At 43.0% G+C, this 24,022-nt stretch overlaps 1 protein-coding gene across 1 annotated transcript in view; it reads left to right on the top strand.

Annotated features, from left to right (window-relative positions):
• Positions 1 to 6,624: 6,624 nt before the first annotated feature.
• LOC132777338 (store-operated calcium entry regulator STIMATE-like) overlaps positions 6,625 to 24,022 on the top strand; it is a 66,986-nt gene continuing 49,588 nt past the window's right edge. The window contains exon 1 of the mRNA XM_060779686.2: positions 6,625 to 6,826. Within this exon, the coding sequence (XP_060635669.2) occupies positions 6,688 to 6,826 (139 nt within the window). The 5' untranslated portion in view covers positions 6,625 to 6,687. The remainder of the gene's footprint in view (positions 6,827 to 24,022) is intronic.

The raw sequence follows: 24,022 nt of genomic DNA, 5'->3' as shown, positions 1-24,022 counted from the left end.
AGTGTTTACCCACAAGCGTAAAGAGAAACCAACACTTTCTCATTACTTTATTTTCTAGATCACCAGACTGAGCCACAGCAACACGTGGCAGGGCACAGCTAGTAAAACCAATTAAAATAGAAGGAGCGCAGGTGGCTAAATACCTTTTCACCAAAAACGGCAACAGCAATGGCATTGTCTGTAGCCTCCAACAATTCCTCCTCTGTCAACAATTCCTTGATTTGAGTCTACTGGGAGGAGGCTGGTAGCCATGTAGTGGATGGCTTTCCCAGTGTTCAAGCTTACTTCTCTCACATTTAGCAGCAACTTCCTGTCGCACATTGGGGGGGCGGGGGGAGGGCAATGCCAGCTAACTTGTAGAGTTTATTGACAGGTGTAAGTTTAAGACATCCTGTGATTATTCTGCATGTTTCATTCAATGCTATGTTCACCTGCTTTGCATGGGCAGACCTATGTATGCTTGTCCACTATGCCCTGCTCCAAGTACAGAGGAAGAATTGTTGGAGGCTACAGACAATGCTGTTGCTGTTGCCTGTTTTTGGTCAAAATATATTTGGCCACTTATGCTTCTTCTATACTAATTTATGCAATGCTTTTGATATGAAATAAATAAAAGAAAAACAAAAAAACTGATGGCAATCCGCTACTCGTTACACCCACGTAGTGATGTCAACAGACTTTACCTGCCCAGAAAATCAGGAGGCAGAGGACTTCTGCAAATGAAGCAAATGGTAGAAGAAGAGAAACATGAACTGGCAGATTATGGGAAAGGCAGTCAAGAAACAACATTGATGGAAGTCAATAGTAAAAAAAATCTGCTTCAAATGCAAAAGACAACGAGCAAATACCGTAAAAATACTATGCAAAGCAAAAGCGAAAACTTGGAAAAGAAGGCTCTCCATGGACAGTTTCTGGGAAAAATTGAGAGCAAAATTGACAAGGAAAAAACATGGATGTGGCTCTCAAATGGAACTTTGAAAAAGGAGATGGAGGGCCTGATTCTGGCAGCCCAAGAACAAGCCATTAGAACAAATGCAATCCAAGCCAGAACTGGAAAGTCGATGACAGATCCCAAGTGTGGACGCTGCAAGGAAGCAGGCAAAGCAATGGATTACATACTCATCTGCTGCAAGAAAATTGAGCAGACGGACTACAAGCAGAGGCATAACACAGTTGCTCAGATAATCCATTGGAACTTGTGCCACAAATACCATCGTCTGTGACAAAGAACTGGTGGGATCACAAGCCTGAAAAGGTTACAGAAAATGAACAAATCAAGCTACTTTTGGACTTCTGAATTCAGATTGACAGAGTTTTGGAGAGCAATACTCCTGACCTCACGGTCGAGCTTTTTTTAGAAAGAAACTTTTAAAGCCAAACTTGCAAAAGTCAAAACTGCAAATGTCCTGGGTTTATAAGCATGTGGACATGCATAAGCATGTGGACAATTTCAACAGAAAGGAGGAGACCATGAAAATGAACAAAATCTGGCTACCAGTATTAAAAAACTCTAAAATTATAACAGCAAAACAGCAGAGAGGAAACAACCAGGCACATCTTAACACCTCTCAACAAAAGATTCCCCCAGGCTCAGCCAGGCCTTCAAATGCTAATGAAGGTGGTCAGTTGAAACATTCACACCTGGCTCCAGCAGAGAAGAGCTCTTTGCCCCACCCCAGTCATTCCACAGATATATAAACCCATTTTCCTAACTCCAACAGACCTCACTACCTCTGAGGATGCTTGCCATAGATGCAGGCGAAATGTCAGGAGAAAATGCCTCTAGAACATGGCCATATAGTCCGAAAAAACCCACAAGAACCTAGTGATTCCAGTCATGAAAGCCTTTGACAATACATTCTGGGTTTAATTCAAGATCTTTTAACCTTCTGAGAGAGGAATGCAATGATACCTTTTATACTTGTTCACTGGCACATTGGACTAAAACAGACTGTACTGCCAAAATAAACATTTTCTATAACATCTCCCAGTCACGGGCATGTAACCTTTCCCCATCTTTCTCTCCCTAATACACAAATACGCAAAAGTAGACTCGTTTGCTTCTCAGTATCTTTTAAGAGCAGTTGGATCTACACCAGGTATGGGCAAACTTTGACCCTCCAGGTGTTTTGGACTCCAACTCCCACAATTCCTAACAGCCTGCGATTTCAGAGCACTTTCAGCAGTGCTTCCTGCCAAATGTTAATTCATGGAAGAACTGGAGCGTACCAATGCGATTTCAGAGCTTGAGAACAGTTGCTTCTTTTGGACTACAACTCACAGAATCCCCCAGCAGCTGGCTGGGGAATTTTGGGAGTTGTTGTCCAAAAATAGAGATGGTGAGTCCTAAACCTCATATGCTTCTGGACTTCCCTTCAGTGCATTCTTGCACAGGCTTGAGCTGTGATGGTGACAAAGCTGAGACTCTCTTCCATATGTTGGCTTCGCAGCCCCACCTGCTGGACACAAAAGTATAATTTCAAAGCAGAGAAATTGTCAACAGGAGGTTGTAATACGGGAAGCTCCTCTTCAGGATGCCAACTTGCCAATTAGACATGCCATTGCCCGCCTCTACAGACTACAACTCTCTTTATCCCGTAGCATTGATTGGGGTGCTAAACTGTATTCATTGTGCAGGAGGGTGGGAAGAGGACTTCCTATTATTAGCTTGCATCAACAATCTGGAATATGAACCACTCTGCTGGTTTCTAAGCAAGCTAAGACCCACTTTCCATTCATTTTATTTTACCTGTCTTGAGGGCTCATCTCTTCAGGATCTCTCTGGGTCTCCCAATGTGACTTCTTGGTCAACCTAGGGCAGATGTTGACCATGGAGTCAAAGTGAAGGGCTTAGAGATATTCCAGATATTCCTTTAGGTCAGCATTTCTCAAACTGAGGGTCGGGACACCTGGGGGAGGGGGGGGGCTGCGAGGAGATGTCAGAGGAGTCGGCAAAGACCATCAGAAAACACAGTATTTTCTGTTAGTCAAAGCACCCCCAATAGATGGCCATCCAGCCTCTGCTTAAAAACTCCCAGAGAAGGAGACTCCATCACTCATGGAGGCAGCCTATTCCACTATTGATCACTTCCTACTACCATAGCGTTTCTCAGCGTGGGGGTTGGGACCCCTGGGAGGGTGTTAAAGGGGGTCAGCAAAGACCATCAGAAAACTCAGTATTTCCTGTTGCTCAGGGGGGTTCTGTGTGGGAAGTTTGGCCCAATTCTATCATTGGTGGGGTTCAGAATGCTCTTTGATTGTAGGTGAACTATAAATCTCAGCAACTACAACTCCCAAATGTCAAGGTTTATTTTCCCCAAACTCCACTAGTGTTCATATTTGGGCATATTGAGTATCTGTGCCAAGTTTGGTCCAGATCCATCATTGTTTGAGTCCACAGTGCTCTCTGGATGTAAGTGAACTACAACTCCAAAACTCAATGTCAATACCCTCAAACCCTTCCAGTATTTTCTGTCGGTCATGGAAGTTCTGTGTGCCGAGTTTGGTTCAATTCCATCCTTAGTGGAGTTCAGAATGCACTTTGATTGTAGGTGAACTATAAATCCCAGCACCCACAACTCCCAAATGTCAAGATCTATTTTCCCCAAACTCCACTAGTGTTCATATTTGGGCATATTGAATATCCGTGCCAAGTTTGGTCCAGATCCATCATTGTTTGAGTCCACAGTGCTCTCTGGATGTAAGTGAACTACAACTCCAAAACTCAGCGTCAATACACTCAAACCCTTGCAGTATTTTCTGTCGGTCATGGAAGTTCTGTGTGCCAAGTTTGGTTCAGTTCCATCCTTGGTGGGGTTCAGAATGCTCTTTGATTGTAGGTGAACTATAACTCCCAGCACCCACAACTCCCAAATGTCAAGGACTATTTTCCCCAAACTCCACCAGTGTTCACATTTGGGCATATTGAGTATTCATGCTAAGTTTGATCCAAATTCATCATTGTTTGACTCCATAGTGCTCTCTGGATGTAGGTGAACTACAACTCCAAAACTCAGCGTCAATACACTCAAACCCTTCCAGTATTTTCTGTCGGTCATGGGAGTTCTGTGTGCCAAGTTTGGTTCAATTCCATCATTGGTGGGGTTCAGAAGGCTCTTTGATTGTAGGGGAACTATAAATCCCAGCAACTACAACTCCCAAATGACAAAACCAATCTCCACTCCAACCCCAACAGTTTTCAAATTTGGACTTAACAGATATTGTATTGTTGAAGGCTTTCATGGCCGGAATCACTGGGTTGTTGTAGGTTTTTTCGGGCTATATAGCCATGTTCTAGAGGCATTCTCTCCTGATGTTTCGCCTGCATCTATGGTATCTATGATCTGGTTTATGGATGACTAGGACATTTAGAAAACAGAGGAGAAACAATCAGGGACATCTAATCACCTCTCAACAAAAGATTATTTTTGATTATTTTTGATATTATTATTATTTGGTTATTTATTATTATTGATTATTTTTGATATTGACAAGCTGGACTGGAATGTGTCCAGAGGAGGGCAACTAAAATGATCAAAGGTCTGGAGAACAAGCCCTATGAGGAGCGGCTTCAAGAGCAGGCAGGGGCAGCTCAACCCATTACGCAAAGTAAGCATTTGCAGTATAGTTGATTTTGCCCAGGGGCACTCTTGAGGTTCTCTTGGGGGAAAATAGACCTTGATATATGTGAGTGATAGTTATTGGGATGTATAGTTCACCTACAATCAAAGAGCATTCTGAACTCCACCAATGACGGAATTGAACCAAATATGGCACACAGAACTCCCACGAAAAACAGAAAAATATATATCAGTGATTGGTTGGGGGGGGGGGGGGTTGCGCCAAAATACTGTTTGCTTACCATTGAAAATTACCTAGGGCCGCCTCTGAGAGCAGGGCATGTTTAGCCTGAAGAAGAGAAGGCTGAGATGAGACATGATAGCCATGTATGAATATGTGAAAGGAAGTCCTAGGGAGGAGGGAGCAAGCTTATTTTCTGCCTCCTTGGACACTAGGACGCGGAACAATGGCTTCAAACTACAAGAAAGGAGATTCCACCTGAACATGAGGAAGAACTTCCTGACTGTGAGAGCTGTTCAGCAGTGGAACTCTCTGCCCCGGAATGTGGTGGAGGCTCCTTCTTTGGAAGCTTTTAAACAGAGGCTGGATGGCCATCTGTCAGGGGTGATTTGAATGCAATATTCCTGCTTCTCAAGTCCCATAATATACAATGCCTGTTATAGTGTTTCTCAAGCTGTGCTCCTCCAGGTGTTTTGGGCTTCTGCTCCCAAAAATCCCAGCCAGTTTAACAGCTGTTAGGAATTGTGGGAGCTGAAGTCCAAAACATCTGGAGGAGCAGTTGGAAAAACTGCCATTTTAAAAGGCTATCACAATTTTAAAAAATTACTTTTGGGAGTTGTAGTTTTACAAGGTCTTTTGCCATCTGTATTTTTTAAAAGTTTGCTTTTGGGAGTTGTAGTTTTACAAGGATTTTTGCCTTCTCTATTTTTTAAAAAAGCTTGCTTTTGGGAGTTGTAGTTTTACAAGGTTTTTTGCCTTCTTTGGTTTTTTAAAAAAGTTTGCTTTTGGGAGTTGTAGTTTTACAAGGTTTTTTGCATTCTCTATTTTTTTTTAATAAAGTTTGCTTTTGGGAGTTGTAGTTTTACAAAGTCTTTTGCCTTCTCTGTTTTTTAAAAAGTTTGCTTTTGGGAGTTGTAGCTTTACAAGGTCCTTTGCCTTCTTTATTTCTTTTTAAAAGTTTGCTTTTGGGAGTTGTAGTTTTACAAGGTCTTTTGCCTTCTCCATTTTTTAAAAATTGTTTTTGGGAGTTGTAGTTTTACAAAGTCTTTTGCCTTCTCTATTTTTAAAATTGTTTTTGGGAGTTGTAGTTTTACAAGGTCTTTTGCCTTCTCTATTTTTAAAAAATTTGCTTTTGGGAGTTGTAGCTTTACAAGGTCCTTTGCTTTCTCTATTTTTTTAAAAAAGTTTGCTTTTGGGAGTTGTAGTTTTGCAGTCTTTTGCCTTCTCTATTTTTTAAAAAGTTTACGTTTGAGAGTTGTAGCTTTACAAGGTCCTTTGCCTTCTCTGTTTTTAAAAAGTTTGCTTTTGGGAGTTGTAGTTTTACAAGGTTTTTTTGCCTTCTCTATTTTTTAAAAAAGTTTGCTTTTCGGAGTTGTACTTTTACAAGGTCTTTTCCTTCTCTATTTTTATAAAGTTTGCTTTTGGCCGTTGTAGTTTTACCATGATTTTTGCCCTCTCTATTTTTGAAAAGTTTGCTTTTGGGAGTTGTAGCTTTATAAGGTCTTGTGCCTTCTCTATTTTACAAAAGTTTCCTTTTGCGAGTTGTAGTTTTACAAGGTCTTTTGCTGTCTCTGTTTTTTAAGTTTGCTTTTGGGAGTTGTAGTTTAACAAGGTCTTTTGCCTTCTCCATCCATTAATTAATAGACGCAGGATTCTAAATCTCGTCCCCACCCAGCTTGGGGCGGGGCCAGGTGAGGCGGGAGGCCACGCCCATGTGCTTGGCCACGCCCTAAAGGGGGAGGAGTCTTCAAAGGTCTTGAATTGCTGGGAACTTGAAGCCACGCCCTTCTCCGAGGCTAGCCACGCCCCCCAAGGGGAGTCACTAGAAGGCCCTTCCCCAGCTGAAGAGGCGCAATTGGAGGCTTCTCCCTGGTTGAGATTGTCTCAATGGAAGCCTTTCCGGGCAACTCCAGCCCTTCCGAAGCCCGGCACCGGCCCAAAGGATGCTACGACGGGGAGCTGCTCGACCTCTTCGGGGTCCTGATCCAAGCCCTGCTGGCTGTGGTCGCCTTCAGCACCCTCATGCGTAAGAGACCCGTCCGCACCGCACGCTTGTCGCGCTATAGCCCCGCTTTAACAGCCAGGGCATCCTTCTCTGGAATCCCGGGGTTCGGTGGGGATGAAAGACTCCCTTGGTTGGGAATTATAGATAGAGAGAGGGTGGGTTTGCCTCTGGGTGCAATCCACACAGTAGAATTAATGCGCTTTGGCACCACTTTGAACTGCTAGGGAGTGGTCATAGAATCATAGAATCATAGAATCAAAGAGTTGGAAGAGACCTCATGGGCCTTCATCCAGTCCAACCCCATTCTGCCAAGAAGCAGGAATATTGCATTCAAATCACCCCTGACAGATGGCCATCCAGCCTCTGTTTAAAAGCTTCCAAAGAAGGAGCCTCCACCACACTCCGGGGCAGAGAGTTCCACTGCTGAACGGCTCTCACAGTCAGGATGTTCTTCCTCATGTTCAGATGGAATCTCCTCATGTTCAGATGGTGGGGTTTGTAGTTTGGTTGAACCACATTACTCAGGAGCAGAGAGGCACTCAGAAAGCAGTTGGACTCCATTCTTAAACTCCCATGGCTCAATGCTAAGGGATGCTAAGGGAGTTGTAGTTTTACAAGGTCTTTCGCCTTTTCTATCACCCATTTTTAAAAAAAATACAATACAACTGTATTGTCGAAGGCTTTCATGGCTGGAATCACTAGGTTCTTGTGGGTTTTTTCAGGCTATATGGCCATGTTCTAGAGGCATTTTCTCCTGACGTTTCGCCTGCATCTATGGCAAGCATCCTCAGAGGTAGTGAGATATATATCTATATCTATATGATGTGGTGGCAAAAAAAGCCAATGGGATTTTGACCTGCATCAATAGGAGCATAGTGTCTAGATCTAGGGAAGTCATGCTCCCCATGCTCTATTCCGCTTTGGTTAGACCACACCTGGAATATTGTGTCCAATTCTGGGCACCACAATTCAAGAGAGATATTGACAAGCTGGAATGTGTCCAGAGGAGGGTGACTAAAATGATCAAGGGTCTGGAGAACAAGCCCTATGAGGAGCGGCTTAAGGAGCTGGGCATGTTTAGCCTGAAGAAGAGAAGGCTGAGAGGAGATATGATAGCCATGTATAAATATGTGAGAGGAAGCCACAGAGAGGAGGGAGCAAGCTTGTTTTCTGCTTCCTTGGAGACTAGGACGCGGAACAATGGCTTCAAACTACAAGAGAGGAGATTCCATCTGAACACGAGGAAGAACTTCCTGCCTGTGAGAGCCATTCAGCAGTGGAACTCTCTGCCCCGGAGTGTGGTGGAGGCTCCTTCTTTGGAAGCTTTTAAACAGAGGCTGGATGGCCATCTTTCAGGGGCGATTTGAATGCAATATTCCTGCTTCTTGGCAGGGGGTTGGACTGGATGGCCTATGAGGTCTCTTCCAACTCTTTGATTCTATGACATATTGTGTCCAATTCTGGGCACCACAATTGAAGAGAGATATTGACAAGCTGGAATGTGTCCAGAGGAGGGCGACTAAAATGATCAAGGGTCTGGAGAGCAAGCCCTGTGAGGAGCGGCTTAAGGAGCTGGGCATGTTTAGCCTGAAGAAAAAGAAAGCTGAGAGGAGATATGATAGCCATGTATAAATATGTGAGAGGAAGTCAGGGAGGAGGGAGCAAGCTTGTTTTCTGCTTCCTTGGAGACTAGGACACAGAACAATGGCTTCAAACTACAAGAAAGGCGATTCCACCTGAACATGAGGAAGAACTTCCTGATTGTGAGAGCCGTTTAGCAGTGGAACTCTTTGCCCTGGAGTGTGGTAGAGGCTCCTTCTTTGGAGGCTTTTAAAGAGAGGCTGGATGGACATCTGTCAGGGGTGCTCTGATTGTGATTTTCCTTCTTCTTGGCAGGGGGTTGGACTGGATGGCCCCCAAGATCTAACTCTAGGATTCTATGATTCTATGACTTCAACTCCCAAAATGGAGCCCCGGTTGGCTCAGTGGGTTAAACCCCTGTGCTGGCAGGACTGAAGACCGACAAGTTGCAGGTTCGAATCCGGGGAGAGGCGGATGAGCTCCCTCTACCAGCTCCAGCTCCTCATGCGGGGACATGAGAGAAGCCTCCCACAAGGATGATAAAAACATCAAATCATCCGGGCGTCCCCTGGGCAACATCCTTGCAGATGGCCAATTCTCTCACACCAGAAGCGACTTGTTTCTCAAGTTGTCCCTGATATGACAAAAAAAAAAAAACTCCCAGAATTCCTAACAGCTGGTAGACTGTTAGGAATTGTGGGAGTTGAAGTCCAAAACACCCGGACGGCTCAAGTTTGCCCATGCCTGGTCTACACAGACCATATAACACATATCAGTATGCATTATAGCAGTGGAAATGGGGACCAGTTTCAAAGATCAGAGAGTATGTTATTATTTAACACGCTTGCGGCTAAATGGTGAGGGAAGCCCTCCTTTTCTCTCGGTTTTGTTGCTCAGCAAGGGATTCCGGAGGCCCTGTACTTTACCTGTCGCAATTGTGAAACCCAATCTTTCCTGACTCAAGCTTTATTGCAGTGCTGTCTGCAGACCACATTGAAAGTCTGTGTTTCTTTAGTTCTCTTTCGCCATCCTTCCATTGATGGTGGTACTAAAAACTTCCCACTAGACAAAAGACAAGGAGCAAAGGGCAGACGGTTGGGCATAAACATGGGTTTCTTGTCTGAGGCTTTGTCAGCTGTGTCTTTCTCCAGTTCTTTATTGTTTTCTAAATGCAGAGGTGCCAAAGCATTTGGCTTCTGCCATCTTGGCATTGCTTAACTTTACACAACTTTGTTCAGGAGACTGTAATGAAAAGGGGTCTCTTTGCATAGAGAAAGTAAAGTCTAAGGATGGCAGATGGAACAATGTCTCTTTGGCAGAGGCTTCGCAATAACAGATAAGCTATGGCAGAAAATAGATTGGTTCTAATTTATGTTGGCAATCCCAAGTCCCATCAGGGGACTTCCAAAGTCCAGACCCAAACAAAACACAGGGTTATTTATTTATTTATTTATTTATCGTGTCATCAGCAGCCATTGTATTACAATTCTAACAGAGCAAAACAAACACAGAGATTAAAAAGAAAAAGAAAAAAAGAAAGAAAAAACACCACACAGATTTTGTAAATTTGGTATTTGGTTAAATGTCCTTTGACCAGTATCTGGCCACTTGGAGTGCCTCTGGGGTTGCCGCAAGGAGGTCCTTCATTGTGCATGTGGCAGGGCTCAGGGTGCATTGCAGCAGGTGGTCAGTGGTTTGTTCTTCTCCGCACTCACATGCCGTGGATTCCACCCTGTAGCCCCATTTCTTAAGATTGGCTCTGCATCTCGTGGTGCCAGAGCGCAATCTGTTCAGCGCCTTCCAAGTCGCCCAGTCTTCTGAGTGCCCAGAGGGGAGTTTCTCATCTGGTATCACCCATGAATTGAGGTGCTGGGTTTGGGCCTGCCACTTCTGGACTCTCGCTTGCTGGGGTGTTCCAGCGAGTGTATCTGTAGATCTAAGAAAACTATGTCTTGATTTAAGTCGTTGACGTGCCGGCTGATACCCAAACAGGGGATGAGCTGGAGATGTCTCTGCCTTGGTCCTTTCACTATTGGCTGTTACTTCCCGGCGGATGTCAGGTGGTGCAATACCGGCTAAGCAGTGTAATTTGTTTCCACTGGAAACATAGGGTAAATATGGAAGGAAAAATGCGTCCCCAAATAATCCAACCCATTTCTGAAACTTGCCAGCTTTGCTTGTTTTCCCACTGCTGTTCCTCCTGTTTATAACATTTGAAAGCACCATGCTATTGGGTCGCTGTGAGTTTTCCAGCTGCATGGCCATGTTCCAGAAGCATTCTCTCCTGATGTTTTGCCCACATCTATAGCAGATATTAGGCTTGGGCAATCCATGGTTCTAAATGGTTCTAAAGTACTTACAAAACTAAAGTTCTGGTGATGAAAATTTCAAAACTCTAACAAAACTCTCAAAATTTCATTATAAATGGCAGTTCCTAATTGGTTCTGTCATAAAAATCACCAATAATGAAATAATAATTACATTTTGAAAGTTTTGTTAGAGTTTTGAAATTTTCACCACCAGAACTTTAGTTTTGTAAGTACTTTAGAACCATTTAGAACCATGGATTGCCCAATCCTAGCAGATATATATAGCAGGCATCATCAGAGGTTGTAAGGTCTGTTGGAAACTAGGAAAATGGGGTTTATATATATGTGAAATCTCCAAGGTGGGAGAAAGGGCTCTTGTCTGTTTGAGGGAGGTGTGAATGTTTCAATTGGCCACCTGGATTAGCATTGAATGACCCTGCAGTTTCAAGGTCTGGCTTCTTACTGCCTGAGGCTAATGGCAACATTCACACTTGCCTCAAGCAATACAATACAATACAATAGTAATGTGAAGTTGGAAACAACTTTCTGATTTGCCATCGAAGGCTTTCATGGCCAGAATCACTGTGCTGCTGCTAGTTTTCTGGGCTGGATGGCCATGTTCCAGAAGCATTCTATCCTGACATTTCACCCACATCTATGGCAGGCATCCTCAGAGATTGTGAGGTTTGTTGGAAACTAGGCAAGTAGAGTTTATATATCTGTGGAATAATGTCCAGGGTGGGTAAAAGAACTCTTGTCTGCTTGAGGCAAGTGTGAATGTTGCAAGTGTCTGTCTTGATTAGCATTGAATGTCTTGGCAGCTTCAAAGACTGGCAGCTTCCTGTCTGGGAATCCTTTGTTGGGAGGTGTTAGCTGGCCCTGATTGTTTCTTGTCAGGAATTCCATTGTTTTTTTTTTAGTGTTGCTCTTTATTTGCTGTCCTGATTTTAAAGTTTTTTTTTTAAATACTGGTAGCCAGATTTTGTTCATTTTCATGGTTTCTTCCTTTCTGTGGAAATTGTCCATGTGGTTCTTGTGGATTTCAGTGGCTTCTCTGTGTAGTCTGACATGGTGGTAGTTGGAGTGGTTCAACATATCTGTGTTCTCCAATAATATGCTGTGTCCAGGTTGGTTCATCAGGTGCTCTGCTATGGCTGACTTCTCTGATTGAATTAGTCTGCATTGCCTTTTATGCTTTTGGGCTTTGAAGCTGCAAGGCCCTTCAATGGTAATTAAGGTGGCCAATGGCAACATTCACACTTGCCTCAAGCAAATAAGAGTTTTTTCTCCCACCCTGGGAATTATTCCACATCACTTGCCTATGTATTGTTGAAGGCGTTCATGGCTGGAATCACTGGGTTGTTGTAGATTTTTCGGGTTGTATTGCCATGTTCTAGAAGCATTTTCTCCTGACATTTCGCCTGCATCTGTGGCAGACAAACCTCACAAACTCTGAGGATGCTTGCTACAGATGCAGGTGAAACGTTGGGAGAAAATGCTTCTAGAACATGGCCATACAACCCGAAAAACCTACAACAACCCAATCACTTGCCTAGTTTCCAAGACTCCTCAACCTCTGAGGATGCCTGCCATAGTTGTGGATGAAACATCAGGAGAGGATGCTTCTGGAACATGACCATACAGCCTGGAAAACTCACAACAACCCAACTTTCAGATTGATGCACCCTTTTTTGAGATTTCTCCCACCTAATGCAAATAGAGCATTTTTCTTTCTTGGCAGCAGTGTGTCTATCCTCAACCCCTTCCATCTCTTCATCTCACCCCACTTTCCCAGCTCTTCTGGCATTTCAGTTCTTTCTGAAATCTTTAGTGACTTAAGGTTAATTGTTTCATGTAACTAATTAATAGACTAAACTTCAACCATTTATCAATTGGATGAAGCAATTAGCAACCTTTATGGCTTTTGAAAGGGGCACTTGATTCATCAAGATTATTTCCTTTTAAGTCAAGTGTTTGGAGGAACTGCAGGGAGTGCCTTCCTGCAATGCCTGGCTGTATCATCCAAAAAATAATGGGCCTTCTCCTTTAAAGCAATTGTTTCACATATGCATTTAGTCCTGATTAAATTCCTTCAGTGGATTGCTGATTGAGTCAATCAGCACATTGAGTAATTAACTTCTCTCCCTCTCTAATCAACTGAAAAATTACCCAGGAGAACAAAACAAAAATGCAGGTCTGCAAGCAGGCAATGGTTTCATTAAGGCTGACTGCCAGTCCACAATTTTGTGCCAGTTTCCACAACTATTTATTTATTTATTAATTATTTACCACATCTGTATCCTGCCTTTCTCAGCCAGAGGCAACTCAAGGCAGTTCACAGTCGGCAGAGATTTGATGCCATAACAATTTTCAAAATACAGTTAAAGCAATTATAAAAACAATTCAACATTTAAAATGTAACATAAAAGAAACAATAATGTATATTTAAAAAATCCTCGGCGTCTCCTTATTAGAATCGTTGTCCAATTGCATCGTCGGTTGTTCCATGTATTAGTTTCCATCTTTCTTTTTCATCTAATTATGTTCCAGTAGAAAAAGCTTGCTCAAAGAGCCAGATTTTAACCATTTTGTTGACTGTTAGAAGGGAGGGAGCCGATCTTATATCCTTGGGAAAGGCATTCCATAGCCGAGGGGCCACCACTGAGAAGACCCTGTCTCTCGTCCCCGCCAAACGTATTTGCGAGGAAGACAGGATTGAGAGGACCTCTCCAGATGATCTTAAAAAGTCCTAGATGGTTCATATGGAGAGATATGTTCGGATAGGTAAACCGGACTAGAACCATTTAGGGCTTTATAGGCTAAAGCCAGCACTTTGAGTTGTGCTCGGTAGCAGACTAGCAGCCAGTGGAGCTGGCGCAAAAGAGGAGTTGTGTGCTCCCTGACTGCCGCTTCCATTAGTGATCTGGCGGCCGCTCGCTAGACCATTTGACGCTTCCAGACAGTCTTCAAAGGCAACCCCAGGTAGAGAGCATTGCAGTAGTCTATATGGGATTGTAATCAGAGTGTGGACTACTGTGGCCAAGCAACCTGGCTGCTGCTCTTTGGACCATTTGAAGGTTCCGGACAGTCTTCAAAGGCAACCCCACGTAGAGAGCACTGCAGTAGCCTATACGGGATGTAACCAGAGCGTGGACTACCGTGACCAAGTCAGACTTCCCAAGGTACGGGTGCAGCTGGCACACAAGTTTTAATTGTGCAAATGCTCCCCATGTCCCCGCTGAGACCTGAGGTTCCAGGCTCAACAATGAATCCAGGATCACACCCAAGCTGCAAACTCTTTTGACTGGTTATTTAGTTAGAAAGCCAGAATGTGAGGGAAGGGACAGAAGATATCCAAAGATCAGAAATTTGAGTAAATGCTTTAAGAAGTTATGGAACCAGATTCCTTTCACTTTCATATATTGGAGACAGCTGCTGTTTACCTTGCCTGTTTTAGACGTTGTACACACAGCAGTAGTTCTCAACCTGTGGGTCCCCAGGTGTTTTGGCCTACAACCAGAGGTGGCCCTAGGTAATTTTCAATGGTAAGCAAACAGTATTTTGCCCCCCCCCCCCAACCAATCACTGATATATATTTTCTGTTCGTCATGGGAGTTCTGTGAGCCATATTTGGTTCAATTCCATCATTAGTGGAGTTCAGAATGCTGTTTGATTGTAGGTGAACTATACATCCCAGCAACCACAACTCCCAAATAACAAAATCAATCCCCTCAAACCCCACCAGTATTCAAATTTGGGCGTATGAGGTATTTGTGCCAAGCACCCCTGACAGATAGCCATCCAGCCTCTGCTTAAAGCCAGACTTCAAAACTGCTAGGCCATTAAATGCTAATTAAGGTGGCCAATTGCAACATCCTCACCTATCTCAGACGGACACCCTGGGCATTATTCCACAGATATATAAACCCCACTTGCCTAGTTTATAACAAATCTCAGAACCTCTTATGGTGCCTGCCATAGATATGGGCAAATTGTCAGGAGAGAATGCTTCTGGAACATGGCCATACAGCCCAGAAAACTCACAGCAACCCAATCATTTTATTTCTGCAAAGCATTCTGTGGATTTCAGCCTTACTTTTTCCAATGCAAGTTGGATATTGTCCAATATGAAAATTTATTCAGAATATTTTATATTTATCTGAGTTACTCCCAGCCTTTCTCCCAAAATAGGTTTCAAGAGTGGCTTAAAACAAAAGAGTTCAATCAATAGATTGATGCGAAAGTTTAAAAAGCATCAAATAACCCAATTAAATGTATTGTCAAAGGCTTTCATGGCTGGAATCACTGGGTTGTTGTGAGTTTTCCGGGCTGTATGGCCATGTTCCAGAAGCATTCTCTCCTGACATTTCGCCCACATCTATGGCTGGCATCTACAAAGGTCTGTGATGACTGTTGGAAACTAGGCAAGTGAGTTTTATATATCTGTGGAATCATGTCCAGGGTGGGAGAAAGAACTCTTGTCTGTTTGAGATAGGTGTAAATGTTGCAATTGGCCATCTTGATTAGCATTTAATGGCCTAGCAGTTTTGAGATCTGGCTGGACACCCTGGACATTTGACAGATACATAAACCCCATTTTCCTAGTTTCCAAGAGACCTCACAACCTCTGAGGATGCTTGCGATAGATGCAGGCGAAATGTCAGGAGAGAATGCTTCTGGAGCATGCAGCCCAGAAAACTCACAACAACCCAACCCAATTCAAATAATAGATACAAGTCAACAACACAACCTGTGTTCTGTAAATGTTTTAAAAAGTTATAAAAATCACCCAGTTCCCAGCTGAACTCATTTTAATGTCGCTATCACAAATCACAGTAGATGACAAAGTGGGACATTTCCTTGGCGTGTTTTTAAATTTATAGATTTTAATTTTGTGAGCCACTTTGGGTCTGAGCCCTGAGAACAAAGCAAGGTATAAATAATGATGGCTGACTTTTAGCACAGAGACCTGTAGCCACTCCAAACTATCATTCTTGCTTGTTGCCTGAGGGATTCCGGGAATTGCAGTTTATAACAATTTGAGCTCACTTTAATTATGACCCCATCTAAAGGAATCTGAGGCATGTAGTTTGGGGGCTTCTTAGAATTCTCTGTAAGAAGGTTCTGGTTCATTCAATTGAACCTCAGCACTATAGCAATCTGGAAAAGAATTACTGTATATACTCGAGTATAAGCCTAGTTTTTCAGTCCTTTTTTTAGGCTGAAAAGGTCTCCCCCGGCTTATACTCAAGTAAAGATTATTTATTATTTTACTTTGTTATTTTTACATTTATTATTTTACTCTATTTATTACTGTCATTGTTACATTTATTATTTTACTGTATTGTTATTATTATATTTATTATTTTACACTATTATTATTATTGTCATTTTACTCTATTTATTATTATTGGAAGGATATGTAAGCATATTTACATTGAAGAAGGTTAGAATAATTGTTTAATCAGAGTTGGACAGTCTTATCTTGAATTACAGTTTTATGTAAATACGAGCCGTCCCCTGCCATGCGTGGCTATGGCCCACATGGGGGTTCTGTGTGGGAGGTTTGGCCCCATTCTATCGTTGGTGGGGTTCAGAATGCTCTGTGATAGTAGATGAACTATAAATCCCAACAACTACAACTCCCAAATGTCAAGATTCTATTTTTCCCAGACTCCATCAGTGTTCACATTTGGGCATATTGAGTATTTGTGTAGAGTTTGGTCCAGATCCATCATTGTTTGAGTCCACAATGATTTCTAGATGTAGGTGAACTACAACTCCCAAACCAAAGGACCCTACCCACCAAACCCTTCCAGTATTTTCCATTGGTCATGGGAGAACTGTGTGCCAAGTTTGGTGGGGTTCAGAATGCTCTTTGATTGTAGGCGAACTATAAATCAACTACAGCTCCCAAATGACAAAATCAATTTTTTTATTTATGTAGATTCAAATACATTTAACATACTGATGCCTAAATTAATATAAATTTATTGGTATCTATTTTTATTTTGAAATTTACCAGTAGCATCTGCATTTCCCACCCTCGGCTTATATTCGAGTCAATACATTTTCCTAGTTTTTTGGGGTAAAATTAAGTGCCTCGGCTTATATTCGGGTCGGCTTATACTCGAATATATACGGTATTTCCAATTCCTCAAACAGCTAAACATTTTACTTATTTATTCGCCTTATTTATATCCCGTCTTTCTCTACCCCGAAGGGTACTCGAGGTGGCTTACATATTACAATTATTCAGTGCCTTGAAACATATACAAACATTAAGCTTAAAATCAATTGAATTAAAATCCATATTAAACATTTAAAAGCATTACATTCAGGGTTAAGTCACGCCATCCAAAAATCATAATTCAAGGCCATTCCATAATCATTGTACATATTCCAGTCTATTATTGCACTACCCTATTCTTCAAACGCCTGGTTCAGTATTAAGGATTGGACATGTTTAGCCTATTAATTGAAGGGAGATGTTGGCTCAGGAATGTGTCCCGAGGATGCAAATAAGATGATCAAGGGTCTGGAGAACAAGCCCTATGAGGAGCGGCTTAAAGAGCTGGGCATGTTTAGCTTGTAGAAGAGAAGGCTGAGAGGAGACATGATGAGGACCATGTAGAAATATGTGAGGGGAAGTTATAGAGAGGAGGGAGCAAGCTTGTTTTCTGCTGCCCTGGATGCAATGGAACAGTGTCTTCAAACTACAAAAAAGGAGATTCCATCTGAACATTAGGAAGACCTTCCTGACTGTGAGAGCTGTTCAGCAGTGGAACTCTCTCCTTGGAGTGTGGTGGAGGCTCCTTCTTTGGAAGCTTTTAAACAGAGGCTGGATGGCCATCTGTCAGGGGTGCTTTGAATGCAGTATTCCTGCTTCTTGGCAGGGGGTTGGACTGGATGGACCACAAGGTCTCTTCCAGCTCTATGATTCTATGATTCTAACTATTGGAAATCAGAAATCTACAAATCTAAACCTATTACAACTCCTTTGTGGACATAAATATTGCTCCTTGCACACAAACCTGATACAGAAAACTACCATTTGAGGTCACCAGTCTTATCATCATAACTTATTTCTCAAAATCTGTTCTGTCCTTTCTCAAAAATTTTGTTTAAGAAGTGTAGAACTAAAACAGGAATCTTGAGACTTGCGTGTATTCAATTTGCCCTCCTTTGGCACAACTTTCACACTATAGTGTATTAAAGTACAACGTTTGCACTTTTATTTATTACTAGCTGTCCCCTGCCATGTGTTGCTGTGGCCCAGTCTGTGTATATGTGTATGTGTGTGGGTATATATTTGTGTATATGTGCATATATGTGGTTTTGCGGATGCATTGTAATGTATTTTAATTTTTTGGATTTTTAAGTCTCTTCTGCTGTGTTCTTCAGTGTTTTTATGAGTGATGGTCCGTCGTTGGCCTGATAGGTGTATTGTGTCCAAATTTGGAGTCAATTCATCCAGTGGTTTTAGAGTTATGTTAATCCCACAAACGAACATTACATTTTTATTTATATAGATGAAAGCCTGGGATTGGTACTTTGGAGAGTCTCTAGAGTAGGCATAGACAAACTTAAGCTTTCTATGTGTTTTGGACTTCAACTCCCACATTTCCAACAGCCAGTAGGCTGTTGGGAAATGTGGGAGTTGAAGTCCAAAACACCGGGAAGGCCCAAAGTTGCCCATGCCTGCTCTTGAGCTTTTTCACTGAGAATTGTCAATGCTGCTTGCTGAATGGCAAATCCCAGGATTCCACAAAATGGAAAGTAAAGTACAATCATAGCACTATAATAATGTAATGTGAATGATTGGATGAAATCACAAACTTGCCTCTCCTCCCACAACCCTTCCACAAAGGAGACTGAGATTGCCACAAAGGAGATGGAGATTGTCTCTTGCAGAAAATAAAAACCCAAAGATCCTACAACTCTCTTGAAGATCAACTTGTTCTGTTTTCCATAAACTTCCATCTTTCTGAGCACACTTTCCCCCTCCCTGTTGTGTCACATACAACCCCATCCATCACCGATGTTCTCCTTCCTCATTCTGCTCATGCCAGGTGTCTCAGCTTGGCTTGGGAAGGGGCTCCCTTTCTTTTGACCAAGCTGTTCTTCTTTGGACTTGGGATGGCACAGCTGTTGAGTTCTACCCCTTCCATTGTTCTCCAGGTCAAGCCATCTGGGTGAGCAGCGTTGGTGAAGCTAAGAATGTGAAGGCAGGCATAAGCTCTCTCTGTGTGTGTGTGTTAGGACACTGGCTGTGTTGGTTTCCAGGCAAAGTCTGTGTTTGGGAAAGCTTGAGTGCCTTCCATTCCAGATGGACTGTGAATTTGATGAACCCCAGGAAAGTAAAGAATACTTAAATATTTTTTATTTTCAAGCCATTTAGTTTTTTGAATGCTAAAATGGCAACCTTTTATTGCTAACAATCTATGCTATTGTGCAGAATGCATGCAATTTGGGTAAGTTTTGTTTTTGATTGAAAAACATCATTGTGCTTTTTTGTGTGTAAAGTTTTAGCTTTTGAAACAAATTTATCAAAACCTCTAATCACAGCAGGGAATGCACTTCTGTAATCCATCCTTCTATTTGTGAATGAAATAAGTGAGGATTTACACTGATAGTAGATGCATAAACAACTTCTATATCTGTTCCCTTTGTACTTTAGATAAGGCAAGCCTTGTTGGGTCAGACAAAAGGCATCTCTTGTCCTTTGTCCTGTTGCCCACAGTAGCCGACTGGTTCTGTGTGGGAAGCCTGCTTGGGAAGATGGGAGTGGAGATATGTACAAACACCCTTCCGTTTCCCCCAGCAAGCCTTTCTTTACAAGCATACCACTTCATAGAGTTAGAAGAGACCCCAAGGACCGACAAATCCAACTCCCAATCAAAGCACCCCCAACAGATGGCCATCCAGCCTCTGCTTAAAAACTCCCAGAGAAGGAGACTCCATCACTCAGGGAGGCATGATTGATCACTATTCCATGATTGATCACTTCCTACTACCATAGCGTTTCTCAGCTTGGGGGTTGGGACCCCTGGGGGGGGGGGTGTTAAAGGAGTTGTTGAAGACCATCAGAAAACTGAGTATTTCCTGTTGCTGAGGGGGGTTCTGTGTGGGAAGTTTGGCCCAATTCTATCATTGGTGGGGTTCAGAATGCTCTTTGATTGTAGGTGAACTATAAATCCCAGCAACTAAAACTCCCAAATGACAAAATCAGAGCCCCAACTCCCAACCTCACCAGTATTCAAATTTGGGCCAACTTTCTCCAGTGAATGAAAATACATCCTGCATATCAGATATTTACATTACGATTCATAACAGTAGCAAAATTACAGTTGTGAAGTAGCAACAAAAATATTTTTATGGTTGGGGGTTACCACATAGTGGATAAAATTGATAATATGATGATAGTATGATGATAAAGTGGAAGGTGGGATCAGGTGTTAAACAGGGATGTGGTATTGCCCCAACTTTATTCTCCATCTTCATCATTGTGATGCTTCATCTTGTTGACGGGAAGCTACCCACCAGAGTGGAAATTATCTATCGGACAGATGGCAAGCTATTTAACCTCAGCAGAGTGAAAGCCAAAACCAAGGTTACAACAATATCTGTTATAGAATTCCAGTATGCTGATGACAACTTCATATGTGCGTATTGAGGAGAAGACCTACAAGCCACTCTAAACACCTTTACAAAAGCATATGAGAAACTCGGCCTGTCATTGAACATCGAGAAAACCAAAGTGCTCTTCTAGCAGTCACCAGCCAATCCCTCTCTAATGCCAGAAATACAGCTTAATGGTGTAACATTAGAAAATGTTGATCATTTCCGCTATCTTGGCAGCCACCACAAAAATCAACATTGACACTGAAATACAACACCGCCTGAGCTCTGCGAGTGCAGCATTTTCCCGAATGAAGCAGAGAGTGTTTGAGGACCGGGACATCGGTAGGGATACCAAGGTGCTTGTTTATAAAGCTATTGTCCTCCCAACCCTGCTATATGCCTGCGAAATGTGGACTGTTTATAGATGTCACATGCAACTCCTGGAACGATTCCATCAGCGCTGCCTCCGGAAAATCTTGCAAATCTCTTGGGAAGGCAAGGGGATAAATGGCAGCGTGCTGGAAGAAGCAAAGACCACCAGCATTGAAGCGATGGTCCTCAACTCCACTGGACCAGCTACGTTGTCCGAATGCCTGACCACCATCTCCCAAAGCATTTGCTCTACTCCGAACTCAAGAACGGAAAACGGAATGTTGGTGGACAGGAAAAGAGATTTAAAGATGGGTTTAAAACCAACCTTAAAAACTCTGGCATAGACACTGAGAACTGGGAAGCCCTGGCCTGTGAGTGCTCCAGCTGGAGGTCAGCTGTGACCAGCAGTGCTGTAGAATTTGAAGAGGCACGAATGGAGGGCAAAAGAGAGAAATGTGCCAAGAGGAAGGAATGTCATGCCAACCCTGACCGGGATCGCCTTCCACCTGGAAATCAATGCCCTCACTGCAGGAGAAGATGCAGATCAAGAATAGGGCCCCACAGTCACCTACGGACCCGCCAGAACACTGACCTTGGAAAACCATCCTACTCGGACAATGAGGGATCGCCTAAGTGAGTAAGGTAGTAGAAAAAGAGTACTTTATTATTATGATTCAATTGCTTCATTCAAGGAAGTCACAATCCTCTGTTTGTAAGACCTGGACAGGGTGTCTTGAATATTCTTCATTCATAGGGTTGCTATACATTGTAATCTACATGGCAGCACATAACAGCAGGAACAGGAGGGAGAGGTAAATTGTTTTCTCACAAAAAAAGGAAGAGCTAACCTATTCAACTTGTATGCAGAACACATCATGCGATGTGCAGGGCTTGAGGAATGCAAGGCTGGGGTGAAAATTGCTGGAAGAAAAGTTAACAACCTCAGATATGCAGATGACACCACTCTGATGGCCAAAAGCGAGGAGGAGCTGAGGAGCCTTCTAATCAAGGTGAAAGAAGAAAGCGCAAAAGCTGGGTTGCAGTTAAACATAAAAAAACCCAAGATTATGGCAACAAGAATGACTGACAACTGCGAAATAGAGGGAGAAAACATGGAGGCAATGACAGACTTTGTATTTCTAGGTGCAAAGATTACTGCAGACGCAGAGTGGAGCCAAGAAATCAAGAGACGCTTAATTCTTGGGAGGAGAGCAAGGACCAATCTTGATAAAATAGGGAAGAGTAGAGACATCACACTGGCAACAAAGATCCGCATAGTCAAAGCAATGGTATTCCCCGTAGTCACCTACGGATGTGAGAGCTGGACCTTAGGGAAGACTGAACGAAGGAAGATAGATGCTTTTGAGCTGTGGTGCTGGAGGAAAGTTCTGAGAGTGCCTTGGACCGCGAGAAGATCCAACCAGTCCATACTTCAAGAAATAAAGCCTGACTGCTCATTTCAGGGAAGGATAGTAGAGGCCAAGATGAAGTACTTTGGCCACATCGTGAGAAGAAAGGAAAGCTTAGAGAAGACAATGATGCTGGGGAAAATGGAAGGAAAAAGGAAGAGGGGCCGACCAAGGGCAAGATGGATGGATGGCATCCTTGAAGTGACTGGATTGACCTTGAAGGAGCTGGGGGTGGTGATGGCCGACAGGGAGCTCTGATGTGGACTGGTTCATGAAGTCACGAAGAGTCGGAATCGACCGAACGAATGGACAACAACAACTATTTTTCAATGAAGAAGATATATTTCAGTGTTACTCATATTTATCCTCCTTTACAGTGCTACCTTCCCATAGGAATAATTTGTACTTGTGGGTTCAAAAAATCCCACAGGATTAAGGAAACACCACCGCAGTTAGAGTAAACCTAAGAATGAGGGTTTTTTTCTGTTGAGAAACTGTTTAGGGGTTAAAGAGAAATTGGAATGCCTTTTGGAAGAAAACCCGGCTCTAGGCTGCAAAGGGAGAAGAAAGGGATCACAAGATGGGTTGGAATTTTCACTCACTTAAAGAAAGGCTTTGTTTAATGACTTAGCAACTGTTGGAGCCGTAAATCTGTCGGCAGCAATGGCAAGTTGGGTAAGAGAGAAAGTTGCCATTTAATGTACTTACAAAACAAGAAGACCAGGGGAGGGCAATAATTCTGCTCTGTGATTTAAAAAAGCCACCTAAACAAAAAGGAAGCTAACAACCAAGTTCTTCCCTGCCAAACCTGTTAGACCTCTGCACATTTGTTTGCTAGAAGAATATTACAAAGTGCATTTGATCCCGTCAACTCTGTTCATGAAGGGAATCATTACCCTTCTCTTCCTTGGAGCATCTTCCCACTGGTATTTGTCATTCTGTGTTTCCAAGTTGTTTCTAACCCATGGCGACACAAAGGAGGCCCTGTCCCATGGTTTCCCTGGCAAGGTTTGTTCAGAAGAGGATTGCCATTCCCGTCCTCTGAGGATGAGAGAGTGTGACCTTCCCAAGCTCACCTGGTAGCTTTGATTACATAACAGAATGGGCTGGACTGGATGGGCCTCGTGGTTTCTTCTAACTTTGTGATTCCATGGATTACCTATATTGTCTCATACGTCTTGGAATCAGAATTGTACATTCATAGATTTGGAAGAGATCTCGTGGGCCATCCAGTCCAACCCCATTCTGCCAAGAAGCAGGAATATCGCATTCAAAGCACCCCTGACGGATGGCCATCCAGCCTGTTTCAAAGCCTCCAAAGAAGGAGCCTTCTGCACACTCCAGGGCAGAGAGCGCCATTGCTTTCTCATAGTCAGGAAGTTCTTCCTCATGTTCAGGTGGAATCTCCTGTAGTTTGAAGCCATTGTTCCATTGTGTCCTAGTCTCCAGGACAGCAGATAACAAACTTTCTCCCTCCACCCCATGACTTCCTCTCACATCTTGATACATGGCTTTCATCATGTCTTCTCTCAGCCTTCTCTTCTGCAGGCTAAACATGCCCAGCTCTTTAAGCCGCTCCTCATAGGGCTTGTTCTCCAGTCCCTTGATTATGTGAGTCGCCCTCCTCTGAACACATTCAAGCTTGTCAACATCTCCCTTCAATTGCAGTGCCCAGAATTGGACACAGTGTGATTCCTGGTGTGGTCTGACTAAGGCAGAAGAGAGGGGTAGCATGTCTTCCCTGGATCCAGACAATATATTCCTATTCATGCAGGCCAAAATCCCATTGGCTTTGTGTTGTTGTAGATTTTTCAGGTTGTATGGCCATGTTCTTGGGAGCCACCGGTAGCGCAGTGGGTTAAAGCGCTGAGCTGCTGAGCTTGTTGACCAAAAGGTCGCAGGTTTGATTCCGGGGAGCGGCA

Source organism: Anolis sagrei, chromosome 5 (assembly GCF_037176765.1).
Source record: "Anolis sagrei isolate rAnoSag1 chromosome 5, rAnoSag1.mat, whole genome shotgun sequence".
In the NCBI taxonomy this organism is placed as follows: Eukaryota; Metazoa; Chordata; class Lepidosauria; order Squamata; family Dactyloidae; genus Anolis; species Anolis sagrei.
This window is presented reverse-complemented; position numbering and strand designations above follow the sequence as displayed.